This window comes from Hetaerina americana, unplaced genomic scaffold, assembly GCF_022747635.1.
Source record: "Hetaerina americana unplaced genomic scaffold, ioHetAmer1.1.p SCAF_6, whole genome shotgun sequence".
NCBI lineage: Eukaryota > Metazoa > Arthropoda > Insecta > Odonata > Calopterygidae > Hetaerina > Hetaerina americana.
This window is the reverse complement of record NW_027287205.1, coordinates 22,294,820-22,311,970: the sequence shown is the minus strand read 5'-3', so window position 1 is coordinate 22,311,970 and position 17,151 is coordinate 22,294,820. Positions and strand designations below refer to the sequence as shown.

General features: G+C 36.1%; 1 protein-coding gene across 1 annotated transcript in view; it reads right to left on the bottom strand.

Moving 5' to 3' along the window:
- The window catches only part of LOC139695278 (zinc finger protein 345-like), a 97,630-nt gene extending 83,030 nt beyond the window's left edge, over positions 1-14,600 (bottom strand). The window contains exons 1-6 of the mRNA XM_071593974.1: positions 14,563-14,600; positions 14,390-14,468; positions 9,948-10,069; positions 4,482-4,622; positions 3,642-3,827; positions 3,081-3,354 (exon numbers count right to left, since the gene is read on the bottom strand). Coding sequence (XP_071450075.1) covers positions 3,081-3,354; positions 3,642-3,827; positions 4,482-4,544 — 523 coding nt within the window. The 5' untranslated portion in view covers positions 4,545-4,622; positions 9,948-10,069; positions 14,390-14,468; positions 14,563-14,600. The remainder of the gene's footprint in view (positions 1-3,080; positions 3,355-3,641; positions 3,828-4,481; positions 4,623-9,947; positions 10,070-14,389; positions 14,469-14,562) is intronic.
- Between the last annotated feature and the right edge of the window lie 2,551 nt (positions 14,601-17,151).

The window sequence follows — 17,151 nt, the reverse complement described above, 5'->3', positions numbered from 1 at the left end:
CCTGACTTCTGTTGCATTCATTTTATGAATCTGAATTATGTCACCAAACTTCCAATGCCTTTATCTGCTAGATTCCTGCACTCCTCTTCAGAAGTATTCCTCCACTTTCCTATCTTTGGATTTTCTTCTCCTATCCTTCCTGTTATCTCTTCCTTGTTTTCTATGGCATTTCCTCATTCCGGTCGTTCTGTTACCTTAACTATCATTCCTATTAAGCCTGTCTTAAAATTTTAAGCGCATCATTCAATAGATCTTAAGAAAAAATAGAAAAACAAATTGTTTTTGGTAGATTTTTATACTTTTCAACATAATCTCCTTTAAGATTCTTACACTTCCCCACATTTCTCCAACGTTTTTAAAGCCTTTCCAACAGTGGGATTGCAGATTGATGTCAAAATCAGCATGCTTTGGCAATGATGACCTTGTTTGAAGTGAAACATGTCTGTCAAACAATTTTTTCAAGTTTGAAAATAAAAAAAGTCACCAAGGGGAAATTCTGGTGAATAAGGTGGATATTGATAAAATTCGAACTTAAATTCCATAATTTTCCCATTTAAACTGTGCAGGTTTGCACCCATTCATTTTCTTCATGGAAGAGATTTTTTTCTTTACTCAGTGATGATGGTTTTTCTTGATTTCTTGCAATTACAATTGGTGCAAAAATGACACATGATACTCTCCATTTATTGTTCGTCCTTTTCAGAAGTTATCAATGTAGATGATCCAGCAATCATCCCAAAAAACCTTGGCCATCACCTTGTTGGCCAATTTCACCATCTTCACCTTCTTCGAAACCAGTTTGTCCGTAGAAAACCAATGTTTAGAATGTCCCTTTGTCTCTGGAATGTAGTCGTGTATCCGTAATTCATCTACAGCTAAGCATCCAGGCAAAAACTCATCAGGATTGTGAAGGGAAAGCACTAAACATGCCTCAGAATTAACTACACGATTTCGTTTATCCTCCACTGAGACCAACATGATACCCTTCTTCCAGAGATTTTTTTGCCCCTAATTTTTTGTGCAATATAGCAAACATTGTAAGATGTTTATCTCCTCAATTATTTGCGAACTCTGTTTCGACAATCATTCAAAAAACCATAAATTTAACAGATTCAGGCGGGATGTAGTGGGAGTTCATCATTATCAGAAAACAAATTTGCATTTTTCCACAAGTTCATTAGTAACATTCTGCGTGTTTTGGTTTAAGGAACCATCATCAAGTACATGCCTTGTACCTGATGGCAGTTCTGTGAACCGAAACGTGTAATACGTTACCAATAAACTTATGGAAAAGTGCAAATTTGTTTTCTCATAACTGAAAACAATGTAATGAATTTTATCAATCTTTTCAAAGGAAGTCACTTTCACAGGACATAATGAATAATGTTTATCATTTGAGGATGTACGGCCACATTTAATCTCATTTAACCAATTGCAAATATCCAAAAAATATGAGCAGATACACCATGACGTTCATCTAACTTGGTTTTGATCTCTTTCCACATTAAGCCTTAACGTGTGTTAAGTGTTTAATCACCACACAAAACTTATTTTTATCTATTTTTCTAAATAAACTGAAGTTTGTTGCTTAAATTGACTATGAAAATGAAGCCACAAGGTGGACATTGCTGACACTTAACAGCAGTCTAGTGAGAAATGAGACTCACTAAAAGCAAACATTTCCTGATGTTATGAGCATCAGCTTCTTGGATTTTTTAAGGAGTTATTGAAAAACACATTTTTTCAAATCAACCAGATTATTACAGGGAAGTTGATTATATTTTTTACCATCACCTTTTACGTTAGAAAAAGTTATGACTTTAATTTTCAAATGCCCACTTGGGAGTATTGAGGCAATTTCTCTGAATAACCCCATGTCTCAGAAGATCTAAGCTAAGTTTTAAGATAAGCCCTGGGCCATGAAAACAATGGCAATTAGGGGAATTGTTTAGCAACTGTAGCATCAGCTTGTCAACAGCAGGTGACTCTTCATATGAGCCATGGGGTTGCTTCTTCAAGAGATTTCCCTGGAATGCTAACAAAGTACATAATTGAGCAGTAGTCTCTTCCACCATGTACATCTGAAATACAGTATAAGGGTGACAATGTTGTGTTTGTTCTCTTAATCACAGCAGTGTATCTCACCTTCTAGTATAGAGCCACCTTATTAGTTCTGAGCACTCCTGAAGGGCAAATTCTAAAGATATGCGAAAATGTATATAGGCAGCTAAAATATTTCTTGACATTCGCACATAAGGTTTTTGACATTTGTATACATGGTTCAACATAGTTATTTTGGAAGTATGAAAATTTCATTCAAAATATATTGCAAACATGTCAACAAATAAAATGCCTTCAAATGCAACAACAACTAGGACGATGTCCCCATTGAATAACAGAGGAAAACTCTGGCAATTTTCCACTTAAAAAGTTTCCCGCCAAAGCTTAAGAATGCTCACCTCGAAAGTAATGAGATTAATAAATACACTTCAGCATTAAAAAGTATTTCATCAAAAATAGGCCAAGCTCATCCTATCAGAAGCAGTGATACAGAATGAAGGGACATACCTTAAGCTACTCCAAAACATGTCTACTTTAAGAAAAACAGATGTAGCCTGTATTGGTGATTCTTAAAAAAAGTCACAACACAACTCCTCTACATTCCTGGCAGGATTCAAGTCGTGTCGGAGGGTAGTTTGCTTCCTCTTAGTATGCGATCTAAAAGGAGCATTTCTATAAAAGGAGGATCACATATCTGGGCTCACATGATCTTTCTGTCTTCCTATCACACACTACTCCCATCCTAACAGCTTCTGCATCACCAAGTTATAGCTGACCTCTAAGAGCATGTGCTTCCTTGACAGAGCAAATTGAATGCATCATTTATGTTTGTTAAAATTTCTTTAACTTGCTTGCCTGAACCTGTTAAAACTCTAAAATAAGCTAAGTATATGCTGTTCATATAAAACCGTGATCTACATATATAACTGTTAACAATACGCCAGGGATTGCTGGTACCATTAATATTTATCACCTTGGCAAATATTATTCTATGTGCAATGAACATAAAAGTTATTCACCTGATGCACCTTCACCACCACTACTTGCAGATGTAGCCGCAGCAGATGCAACTGCAGCAGCGGCATGTACCCTCTTATGGTGGGATAACAACGATGAATGGGCAAACCCCAATCCACAGACATCACATTTGTAAGGGGCAGCCAGTGACATTTGATTCACTAGTGCATAATTGTAACTAAATTGCTGACTGCAAACGTCAAACCTATAACATTGTTGGGGCTGCTGCTGCTGGGGTTGCTGTTGTTGAACCACTGATTGCGCTTGCTGCTGTACCTTAAACAAGAAAAAGCAAACAACTTGCATTCATTTATATCCTACCCTCAAGGCAGTAAGTATTCTCATTGAAATGATACTTTTTCACATGAAATTGTCAAATATGTTAGTTCTTGAAACACGCCATTAGAGGAACACCATGTCATTGGCTATTTGCATGCTTTAGGCATGTCTCAATGGACTCAAAAACTTTTTTTGTGAAAGAACAATGCTTCCAAACCCCAACATTCTTTGACAACTTGCAGAACTCAATGCACTTAGGTAGCATCTAATCCTTATCCTTTTACATGTTGTGGCTGCTTAAGGTCGTCCGGGGGGCCCCCAGTAATGGCCCCCACTCCCTTCTGCAGCATATTCATATTGTAGCAAAAGGGGAACTCCTTAACTGGCCCTCCACCGGCCGCAACTACCCCCATTTCAACCTTGTACTTTTCTTCCATATCCTTCTGCTCTTTAGCTTGGAACCCAAACACCTGAAAGCAAAACGCAACATTCCAGCAATCAACTCCTTTTGAGTGATGACTGGGTGACGCATATAGTCTAGGCAGTGTTATGTTTGCTGTCCACAGACCGTAATGTGGCCCCAATCCAGCTAAGGTCAGTCCACCAAGGATGAGTACACATCTTGTATTTTACGAGTAAGTGCCCCTTGTAGTCAGAATGTCAGGTTTTGGTTAACTACGTCAACTATCAACTAGGAAGTAAGATTAAAATTAGCTGATTTAATACTATATTCATTTACTGATAGGGTTATGAGCAATGCAGGTTGATTTTGAGTCAGCAGTCCCTCTTGATCACTCCATTTCAGTCGATGGTGTTAGATGTTCAGGAATCATTTATGAAACCTATTACTGCCCGATGAACAGAACCATTTGAGTTAGTACAACAGTCAAAGAGGTAAGGAATGATTAGTTATGTTGGGGTTAGCAAACATTTTCAATGTTCCACTTGTTGTCAAAATGTCAGGTTTTGGTAAGCCAATGTCACAATTAGTGAATGGTATATACACTGTACAATTCACCTTCATATCTATGCCTTCATGGCCTGGTAAAGGTGTTAACATGTGAAATCAGTATTATGGAAACACATGCCTCATAAAAACTATTAAATAAAATCAAATTACAGACCTTGCTGCCATCATCGGTATACATCCGCTGGGGTGCACCTTGGAGACCACCGTGTTCAAACATGGTTTCAGTTCTGTGGTCTCCACAATAAAATCTTCAAGAATTAAAATTCTTCTTCTGACCATGAAGGCTATTCTGGTCCTAAAAAAAGAACATATTTATTTTGATTCACAATTTCACATGAAAACCAAAGCACATACAATGGAAAGTTTTCATTTAAATGTTTAAATTTCACATAAGTAAATATTCAATTGATCCCGGCTCAACTTTGTGGAAATTCATGTTAATTAAATGAAGAATACCACCAGAAGGGAACCCGCTTCTCAGTGGGAAGCCTGTACATTAGCCACTGCACCATCCTGAACCCAAACTATTACCATTATTTTGTAAGACAATTTTAAATTTATTTCTAAATATTACCTGATAGTTATCATTAAAAAAAAATTGCACATGAATATCTTTAAAAATGATTTCAAAATATTTTTTCCTTCACGTGATACATTTAATTTTATTACCCTCTGCACTTTTGGCTAGCACCAGTGGCAGGACATTTGGAGGGTAAAGTAAGACGTTTTTACAATTAAGCTTATATAAAGTCATTTTTAATAGTCAGCGATAATCACCACAAGAATAGTTTTGAAGAATATTTAGTGAAGTTGCATGAGTCGAATCTCTGGTTACTCAAGATTTCACTTATTCTAGACAATCTCTGGCCTTGTAGAGTCCAGATTAATGAGGGTTTACAGTCCTTTTTAATCTTATTAGTGAGCTTTTATCTTGGTGAATATGCCTCGCTGGTAATTCTAGAGCAAAAAATTCCACTAAGCACAGTGCAAGTATTTTAGAGCCAAACCTAGAACCTTTTCCAAAACAACTACATCAAGAGAAAAAGAAGAATGAACTTTCCACACAAAGGTTTCTGAACCTATTACAGAATTAAGTAACTTAGAATTCAACAAATTAATTCAAATTACATTTTCTATAATCCTTGCAGAGAAAAGAGATAAAAATATAGTTATGTGTTAAGAAAATATGTTTCCGTAACATGTATGGTTAATAAACTAAAGCAAAACATGTTACTGCAGAAAGGTTATGGCAAATTTATAATTTAGTGGCATGTACACAGTGTATCCCAGTTCTACACACCCTCCCCCTCCCCTAGCCCACTCGTAAATTGCTACACCTGCACTCGACTTACTCCCTTTACCTTACCCTGTCCCCTCTCCCTTACTCCCCCTACTTTACCCACTCCCCTCAGGGAGCCAGACTATATAAGTTGAAAAAATGTTGATGTATGTTTCCTGATGATGTGCAGCATCGAAATCATGGTCGTAAAATATTTAATCTTTACCGTGGAGGTGTTAAGTTTCTTTTTTACCCTCATTATCCCAGTTCTGTTAGGACTGCGGCTATGGAAATTAAAAGACATGGATTATGTTAAAAAATTACTGTTTTCAAGATCCTTTCAAGTTTCAGCAACAACTGTGAAGAAGTTCAAAGCACTAGCATCGCTGCAGCATGTGTTCTGGCTGTGAATGTAGCAGTAGGTGATTGATACTTGTCAGCAAATGGCAGAGGCACAGTGAGGCCCCATCAAGTTTGGTGGTGTCAAACACTGTGAAGCCCTGTGAAAGGCAGCCCAAAGTGATGCTGGTTTCACAAAATCAATTGTAACTGGCGACAGGACATGGCGTTTCCAGTATGAGCCTCTTCAACCCTCTTAGTGCGGCGGGCCGATATATCGGCTCTTGCGTAGGCTATTGTTTAAATCGCTGTAACTTATGGTTTTTTCTTCTTAATAATTTATGGTTTTTGTGCTTGATAGGTTGAATTTCATAGAATTACGTAACTAATTTTTTAATTTTTTATTAGCAATTTTAAATGCTTTTCAAAAAGTATGATTCTTACTATAATTTTTCGTTCAATTTTGTACATGTCGGGAAGCTCAGCCTAATTGTCTGCTCGTTTTTTTTTTCTGAGTGGTCTTTCCACTATGAAAAGCCACTGAAAGGCTACTAATCTGTGTTCATCTGAAATCTCTTGAATGTGTTATGGTGGGGTGGTGTTGATATATAACTGCTTATTCAGACTTTGTTGATATGATGGAAATGAGAGCACTGCTTTGTAATCATTTTGGTTTCTCTTGCGTCCATCCTATCTAATCAATTGCGCCCTGTGTAATGGATTACATTGTCAGCAGTTCTCTGTGAGTTAGAACTTGGTTTTTCTCTGCCTTTAGATTGTAAGCACATTGCCTCAGTCTCAAGGAAAGGGGAAAAGTCCCAATTTGACTAGGGTGAGATCAGCCTTTTCAACAAAATCGAACTATGCAGAGGCTGACCAAAAAAATTTGCAATTCACTGGTTTTTCTTTATTTATTTATAATATTTTCTGCATGTCTTTTTGATTCTTTATTATATTTAAATATCGTATTTTAATTGAAAAATGTTTTTAAAAAAACATTAGTTTTGTGTCTAAAAATCAAAATATAATTGCTAAAAAAATATTCTCAGAATTTATGATACTGTAGTAATTACATTTATTTTTCAGATGATGTAAATGTATTACATCATTATTAACTACAATATTATATTTTAAAATAAAAAAACTGCATATGGATATCTAAACAAATAACTTCATAATGTTCTTTTTTCTAAGGTGATACATTTTCTTGAATTTCCCTTCGCACTTCTCACTAGTACCCCTGGAATCCCCGCTGCACTAAGAGGGTTAAAAGTGGCAGGGCACAGTGTGGAGTGAAGAACAGAACAGAAGTCATGTGAAGACAATGATTTAAGTTTTCTTTGATTCCAAAGGAAGCATTCTGAAGGAGTTTGTACCAGAATGGCTAAAGGTTAATTCTGAATATTATCACAGTGTCATCATCTGTGAGCAAAAATTTGTTCTATTCAACCCTACTACCGAGAGGCAGGTTCCTGAATGTTCCTCCATGACAAAGCCTCAGGCCACAAAGCAAAAACTGTATGAGAACTTTTGGCAAGAAAAGGTATCACAGCCCTGGATCAACCACCATATTCGGCCCCTGCAGACTGGTTGCTCCCCAATTTGAAGTTGGCAATGAAAGCAGGGGCGTATTAACCCCATTTGCCGCCCAACACTATAGTCAATGTCTGCCGTCCCCTTAAGGAATTAATTTTCTAAATAATGCGAACCAAATTCAATGTGTCCACAAGGTCTTCGGGCCTAACAACAGAAACTATCAAAAAAAGGAATAGCGTGATCATTCGCAAGACAATGACTAATGTAAACACAGGATTCGCACTCCTGGCGGCGTATGGTGGAACCTTTTTTCTAAAAAAGAAAACACGCAGGATTTTGAATCAATATGTTCGCATTAAAAAAAACTGATGAAATAAAAATTCCGAGACTTGTGCCGCCCCCTGGGAGCTGCCGCCCTATGCCATGGCGTACTGGTAAATACGCCCCTGAATGAAAGGACACTGTTATGATGCCATTAAGGACATTCAAGAAAATAGTACTGCAGTACTAAATGCAATTCCAAAAAATGACTACAGTGACTGTTTCAAAACACTTTTCAATCGATTTCAGCAGTGTACTGATCCAAAGGGAGACTACTTTGAATAAATACAGTGAATTTTTCAACATAACTAATGTCTTATAGTTTTCATAGTCACAGTCCTAATGGAACTGTATTTGTAACACAACAAGAGGCGTTGAGGATCTATGATGATGTCAGATGGTTTAAAATCCAAATATCATCTACACTTGTAAGAAATTTTTACAAGAAGAAAGCCAATATTACAGAGAGTAAGATTATTATATTGTTACAGAAACCCTGTGTGTCGTTCTATAATTCCTTAGGAAATCCAATAGATGACACTCAGAATATTGTAAAAGTTTTAATTTTAGTAAGCCTCATCTCTCACTAGATTTTAGTTAAAATTTCAGCTATAACCATCTCATGGTTTCATTTTCATAGTGCATCGAGCAACAAAATTTTTGTTAATTTATAAAGATGGAAATAATGGGTTTCATGAGGTGATAAAATACTTCAATTTAAAAGGCTTAACACCCAAAGAGATCGAAGTCCAGTTGGATTAAGCCCATGGCACATTTGCTCCTGTTTGAGATGGTTTACAATTGGGTAAATGAGTTTAAATGTGGCCGTGTATTAAAAAATGATGAACATCATTCAGGATGTCCCATAGAAGTGACTTCCATCGAAATGATTGACAAAATACACCACATGGTTTTCAGTGAATGATAAATCAAAGTTCATAATTCAGTTGAGGCAACAGGCATATCACAAGGTACAGTTTTCAATTTTGCATGAAAAATTAGAAAAAAGTCTCGATCAGATGGGTGCTGCGTTTTCTCTCAGTGGAGATTAATGCAATTATGTGGCTGATTTGGAACTTTTACATTGCAATCTTAACAAGTTTCTGCATTGATGCATAATTTTATATGAAACATGGTTACAGTGCTACACTTCAGAGACAAAGGAAGAGTTAAAACAGTGCCAGTATTATGGGGGATCAGGATATTGCGGTGGTTAATGCACTAGCTTCCCACTCCAAGGGTCTGGGTTAGAATTCAGAAAGGGATTCAGGCACTTTGAGTGAGTACACTATCTATCAAATTTTTTGGATGTTAAACTTCAAACCCCTTGGAAGCCTTTTTAGGAGTAGGCTTTTCTCCGCCCTTCCTCCTTTCTCAACCATCCCTAATGGTGCAAAGAACCTCAGATGTCAGTCGCCTCCCTTAAAGATGCTGCCAATACTACTACTAGAGTATTATGCATCGTTATTGCACTGGTTGAGCAAAGATATCAAGAAAAAAGTCCTCATTTGGCAAAGAAAAAAATTCTTTCCCGTCAAGACACAGTTGCACACCTGTGCAGTTTCGCTAGTGAAAATTATGGAATTAAAGGTTGAATTTTTACAAAATCCACTGTATTCATCAGATTTGGCCCCCAGCCACTTTCCTAATTTGCAAACTTGAACAAATAGTTCGGTATAAAATGATTCAGGTCGTAGGAGGAGGTCATTGCAACACAGATCACAAATGCCTATTTTGAGGACCTTCCGAATAGCTACTTTTTGGATGGCTGCAAAAATAAGGAAACATGCAGGGAAATGTGTATCCAGCAACAAGGAGAATGTTGAAATTTTTTTAAAAATCTACGCAAATTAATGTTTTTCTATTTTTTCTTACGGACACATTGAAAGACCCACATAGAATGGGAGCAATCCAGCTGATGAGAAGGAAAGGCAAACTAACACATTATTGACGTCAAAATGGGTTAGAGAACTTCATTGTAAACTGAAACTAAATGCCTCAAAATAAAGAAAAAATTATTTCCGTGACACACAAATTATGAAATGGGTTCAATTTCATTCAAAAACCATGCACAAATTTAGCAATATCACTAAGAAATTTTAATCTTTTCTAAAAGGAAGCAAAAAAAAAGGGAATAACATTTACAGATCATGTCATCTGGACTTTAGCCTGGAGCAGCCTCATGTGCAAAACAGGACATCAACATTCTAGGAACAGCCTGCAACCAGCATCTTGTCTATTCCAACATTATTACAATCTGGAACAAACTAAACAAAAAGAATAATAATGAAAAATTAATGATAAAGGACATGTTGAAGAAATTATTCAAATAGAAAAGTGAGCTCCTGCCTAAGTACATAATATTTTATTCAATTTTTGCCAAAGTATTCATTTCTCTATTCAATTTTGACATTAATTAAAAATAGGGACAGTGATCTGACAAAAATTCTATTCATTGAAAGATCTGGTGCTTTCCCGGCATATGAGTTGGGTGAATTCTTCTCGGGTCTTCCACCGGGTCAATGTCTCCATAGCTGCCGACGTTTCGATTCCCGACTTGGTCATCGTCATCAGGGCTTCTGATTCAATGACCCGGTGGAAGACCCGAGAAGAATTCACCCAATTCTATTCATTGACAAAATAAAAATAAGAAAAGCCCAGAGGATTATATATAATAAGGTTGGAAACTCTTTATGTTTTCAGGGTTATGAGTGAAAACATATTTATTGAAATCAGAAAAACATTAGGAACTAGTTTCTGGCAAAAGTGTAGGAATCGAATATGACAGGCAAATTTTGGAAAAAAATAGTATGAGAAAAATTTCACAATAAATCCATAATTATCCCCAAGCACAAAGTACAATAACAGTACAGATACATGCATGATGCTATTATCCCATTTATTTTTTAAATCAACAATTACAGCAAATAAAACCAGCACCAGTCAAGTTTTTCTTTTTGTGGTCTCCAAACCAAGTTTTTGCTATGATTAACCCCCCAACCCTTCAGAACTCTTATTACTTTCTTCCCACAGTCATTTTTTTCCCTAAACCATAGTCCCCATCTCACCACCATCTCTTCCTTTGCCTACCATCATTATCGGATGTTCCCCTACAAGACCACCGGTGATTATTTCCTTTAACTGGTTGTATACCCAATCGAATTCTTCCGCCCTATAATTGCTAGGTTGCATGTAGGCCTAAACAATGACCAAGTTCATTGATTCAGCTTTTACTTTAATTCATAATTTTCTATAACTCACCTGCTCTATTTTTACTATGCTTCTTCCTATCTTTTTATTCACTATTATTGCTACCCCTTACTTGCCCCCTTTCCCTCTACTGTATACTTCTTTATAGCTAGCACTCCAGTAATCCCAACTATCCTTCTATCACACCTCGCACAGCCCTCAAATATATAAATTTCATCTCTCCATCTCCTACCTTATATTTTCCAATTTTGCTGTCCTCAGCATCATCCTTAGATTCCAAGTCACTATTCTGTTCCCATCTTCTTCTGTACTACTGCTGTCAATTTTACTTTGTTAGGATTTGATGACTGTAGAAGCCATGCATCTCCCACTGCCTGTCAGGACTCATACTCAGATCCAAGTCCATTATTATTTGGGGGAAAATTAATTGAGGTCATTCCTGTTGCCTTCATCTGGTTTCAAAATGACACCAACTCATATGGTAGCCCCAATTGGATCATGTGCCTTCACTGAGGAGCAGATGCTAAGCTAACTACCTTTCATCTGAATCCTATGACCTATTACAAATGGGTGACCTGACCATGAGCAATTATCGATGCTCCTGATAGCTCAGCTCCAGAGTTCATTAGAACACACAAGCCCATCCATCATTCTACGATTGTAGTCCTTGGGGAGGGAATATTTCAATATCATTCAAGATTCATTGCATAGCTACTTACTTAGCCTGTCAAAGATATGATTCCTCATTTTCATACTCTGTTGATGATTTCCTGAATGAAAGAAGTTTCTACTGGAATTGATCAATTGGTGTATTTGTACCAATATCTCTCCATCAACGTATGGAGAGATATTGGTACATATGGATGACTTAGAATATTATCATTAATATGATAATGAAATGTGATTAACAATTACTATAGCCTTAATGAGGAGTTAATACACCATTTTTGTTCCACAATTATGAATGTTACAGAGTGAAAAACATGGCTTAAATCATGAAGACTTGATGAAACACTTTCTACTTATCCCATAGCAAACTGCTACATCTCTTTGTACATTCTGAAAGAACTTTTATTCAATTATTCCTTTGTTTTACCTTTAGGTAATTATTATTTTTTGTATTATAGTGAAGAAAAAGGGTTTTGAATTCGCAGAGCTTATACAATTGTACAAAGATACATTAACTTGCCTCTGCTATCAAAACACAAGCTGACATATGAAACTACAGTAAGTCCCTCTTCAATTCTGCATCCTTCCTTCCTCTCTTCATTCATTCATTCCAACATGCCTATCTTTTCTCTTCCCCCTCCTTGCTTCCCTAACATTCTCCCCTTAATAAGTCTTCAACATCCAATTGCCAATCTGATTGCTCTATGTCCATGTTTCCTACCTCCTTTTGATTTCTTAAACAATCCCCTCTTCTACCCCATTATTCCTAGCATTTCCTCGTTTGTTTTCCTTTCCATCCACTTCACCATCCCCACACCCACATCTAAAAAGCCTCCAATCTATGCCTATCATCCTGCTTCAATGACCATGATTCCAAGCTGTACAAAACCACGCTCCACATCAACCTCTTCTCAACACACTTCTTTAACCTCCCAGTCATCAATGCCCTCCTTGTGAAAGCTCCTTTGCCCAACCAATTCTTTTTATGTCCCTACTACTCCACCAATCTTGGTCCTAAACACATCCGAGATACACATGTATTTGCATGAAAGTATTTAGTTTCCTGCTGTGTAACTTGATAACACACCAATCAAGATTTGACCATTTTTCATAGAGATCAACCTTCTATTGATAAATGAAGGCTTAGACTAAGCTAAGTGCATCCAGGTAGATCCAGAGGAGATTATTCTATTTGCAGAATCGAATAATTCAATATGGATAATAAGTTCATGCTGATTGCTGTGTTCTCTCAGCTACATCCTCATACTTAAGCTCCGCAATAATGCCAAATATATGCATTTGAAGAGAACTTGGTCAGGTCAACAGTTAAACCTTTTTATAATACCAAGTGGGAATAAGTAGCTGAAAATGTATCCCATTTCGGAGATGGAGCTTGAAAATACAGTATGAAGAAGCAAGCAAATTACCTGTCCAATTAATATGTAATTCTGCAAGTTAAGCCACAATCAATTAGAATTGAAAACATCAAATGGTATCAGTAATGAATATTACAAGCATTACAGGAATTTGATAAAACAAAAATGTACATATGCATATTGTTTTGCATCACATACTGACTTCATATAAAACATGAGTTTAATTTGTCTTTTCTACAAATTTTTACTATTGTGTTTAAGCAACGTGGAGAAAGCAAGCTATTTAAATGAACTAGGGAAGACTCAAAAACTTATACTGCATGAAATATTTACAATAAGGAGAGAAAACAGCCAGCAATTATTGGAGGTGAATCCAATTTGCTTACTTTTTACAACAAGCAAATAGAAATCTTCCTTTTGTGTTAAATTGAAGTGAAATAACAGTGGATGCGATAATATGTGGTGCTTATATGTTGATTTACAGTATTCGGTCAATTAATACCAAATAAACATAAAATGATTCAGGTTAAATCCCTGAATATATACAGATAACTTATATGGTATTAGACTCATTAGCTCTTGAAATTAATATTAACTGGTAATTAAAGCCATTTACTTAAGCTATGATTTCTGCAACTCTTTCTCCTTAAAGCCGACTTCACAAAATCAATATTTTTTTCTTGGAGGAAACCCACTATTTTACTGTTACATGCAGTTGCAAGGCATTTTTGATCACTGGGCCATTTCTGATAGTGCTTGCATTGAAATTGAAGATGTGAAAACAATTTCCACGGTAATTTCTTGAAAATCGTTTCTCTTCGCATCAGTCAAGTGACATAGTGGATAATTTTGTTAAAGAGGCTGTCACTAATCTCTTTGCATGATTGTATATGTTTGGAATAGCACGAAAGGTTATTATTACGAGTAGTTAAATGGCAGCAAGAAAATTGCTCTAACCGAGTAAAATACGGAAGACAAATAGCCGAATAAACCTGAGCTGAAAAGATTTATTTTTTCTCTCAGGAGGAGAAGCCTGGTGTCTTCAGCCATAACTCAAGTTCAAACCTAAAATTTAGATGCAATTTTACAGTGCTGACATCACTCATAGTACAACATGTTCATTACGATAATACCTGTCGTGTTCTACGGATAAATTTTTCACTCAATCCGAGGTTATTTCACAATCATTACGCACTAAAATATTAGTTTCTGTGAAAATAAACCGCTAGCATCATATCGCTAAAATATTTTTTTAAATCCATATTTGGGCGGAAAAACTATTAATCTTCGACAATAGGAAAATTTCATTGACAATTTCAGGGAGAAACTTACCTTTCACATCCATGTTCACGAAACGCGGAGTAGATGACCGGATATGCATTTTAATGTCACATCTTTGAAATGTTTGCAACTGTAACGTAAATAAATAAACAATAAATATTCCAATAAAAATAAATTAGACGCAAAACAACTGTTAGCAATTATAATGTTTAAAAAAGTAATACAAGAATGGCTAGAATCTCAAAACAAACGGTGCACTAGGAATGTATTCATTCAAGAATGTATCGCGTTTAAAACGGCATTATTGCATTTCGCTGCACTATTAAAATTGCATTGAGGCGAAAAAACCATTAAATTTCGACTCAAATACTGATTACGTCAGTTAAAATGCAAGTAACACAAAACCGTAGCATAGAGACAGTCATCATGGAATGCCACTTGATATAAATATTTGACCCTAGAGCAGAGATCTGCTCAGCGTACCAGTCTACAACCTGCCCCCACACATTAAAATTGTGTACACGACAAGAGTTAGCTCTCTCGTTTGAAAATTAAAAAAAAACCCTAATTGCATAAACAACATAAACACAACTTACCTTTGTAGATGTATACGTTATTGAACTGAAGTTATTGACCTTATTTCTGAAGCTAACAATCGGCAACGGAAATCAACATACATGCCCAACTTTCCAGGGGTACCAACAGACTTACATTTTTTTACTTATTATCCGCTGCTAGAAATGATTTCAGCGATTTTAGCTTTCAATTCTTTTCACTTTTTTTACATTTATTACACAAGCGATGTGAGACGAAGCATTTAAGTGCAGGATAACGTATGTATCATGGAAACATCATTATATTTATTTAAGATATCGTTATCCAACTTGAAGCTGAGAATGTTTCATTTTTTTAGTAACCGTAGACTGGTTCAATGTTTTGTAAGAACTGGATAGTATGTTAACGAAGAAAATCCGCTAGAACTAAGGTCATTGGAAAAAGCAGAGGAAATATCGTATGAAGTAACGCTGTAAAAACCAAATTACGATTATGAATGCCGTATTTGACAACGCTCACGTTAAAAGAGCCACAGTAATTATTGATTTGTACTCTTAATTCTTCAACTTATGATAATACCAGGGTGGTTTTGCGCAATGCTATCGATGCATGGCTACAACCTATAACACATTAGAACAAAAAGCCAAGTGATAATAGATTCAAATTCGTTGAAACAACATTTCTCAGTCAGTATGTACTGCAATCGTATTCATCGGATTTAACGTTTCTCTGTCCAACTTTGAAATCATAGTATTTAATGGACAGTGTAAACGTGATATCTATTTCAACAATATACTTATTCCGTAATTAAGAGTCGATGACGTCGAGTTTGATCGACAGTCATTGCGATATATTTGATAAATAGTTTTCTTCGATTCCATCGTTTGCCAAGTGAACAATTGAATGACTTCATCGGGCGTAACAATGTTGCCAGAAGTAGCATTCTCCTTGATTATAAGGTCGTTTTACAGGAGAAGATAGTCAGACATTTAGAAATAGAAAAAGGTAAGAAAAAATCCTTCTTTTTTGATTTATTACGTTTAACTTCCATGCGTTCAAGTAAAGTATTATGAACCGCCCTCCTAACGTGAAAGTTTCAGGTCCGGCAACAGTGTGCTTTTTTAATTTGCCTCATCTGCAGGCCAGAGCCTTCACCTTGTTGTCAACGTTGTAATTCGAGGGAAACTACAAACATTATAACTATAAGTGTTCTAGGGGTAATATGGGGCAAGTGTATTACAAGACATGAATTCGAAACTTCTGATGTGTTAATTGTTTCTCCTACTTAATATGGACCATTAATATCCTGTGTCTCATTCAATCTCATATTTATATGAGCTGAAGCATTGCCATTTTCTGGCTAATTTAACTAGTTTACCTTTCTAGAATGAAACATCAAATTGTAAATGCAAAATGCCTATAAATTATGGTAGTAACATTCGGTGACGAATGTGACATCATTTTTAACTGAAGCGCCAATAATCGACCCAATTCTTAACAACAAAATTTGAGCTCATTTCTGGTCCATATGTCTGTAAAGGCTTCCGTAGGGTTGCTCCCGACTTGTCATGTAGTAAATAGGAAAACACCAAAATATTACCTCAATAGGGGTGGTAGAAGAGACGTCTCAGTCTCGCCCCAGAATAAAGACGAATATCTATCTATCAATTTTGATATTTTAAGGATGCACCGTGCCGCAAATTGTGGAAATAGCACGAATCGTAAAGTGATGCAAGTTGAGTAATTTGTTGGTTAGGCCAGGGCAAGGTGTTTTAATGAAGATCATAGCATTCTTATTCTAGCGAAGAACCAAGTTTTTATTCTATAATTAAGAAAAATTAACATATTAAAAAAAATAATGGTGGATAGTTCTGTTTTTGCCACTTCAATTGTCGCACCTTCGTATTTGCCCACCATGGAATCCAATTCTCATGTCACCAGGACAGTTGATTGCTGTGTTCTTAAATAATGATTCTTTCTTCTTCATTAAATTGAGCTAAAATACTTAAGTGAGGCGAAGTGAAAATGTTTGCAATCTTTGGAGTAATGAAGGACCTCTGGTGTATTTAGGTATACCACAATCTTGAGTATTTTATCTTTGATAGGGTATAGTGAAAGACAATATTCTCTTCATCTTTTATGAAGTCTAATAACTTTCAGTCTTAGGTATGTAATTTCACTGTGACCTAAAACGAGACAGTCCTATAAGTAGTTTCGCTGTATTAAGTTTCAAGAATGTCTATGCTAGTTGTACTTTA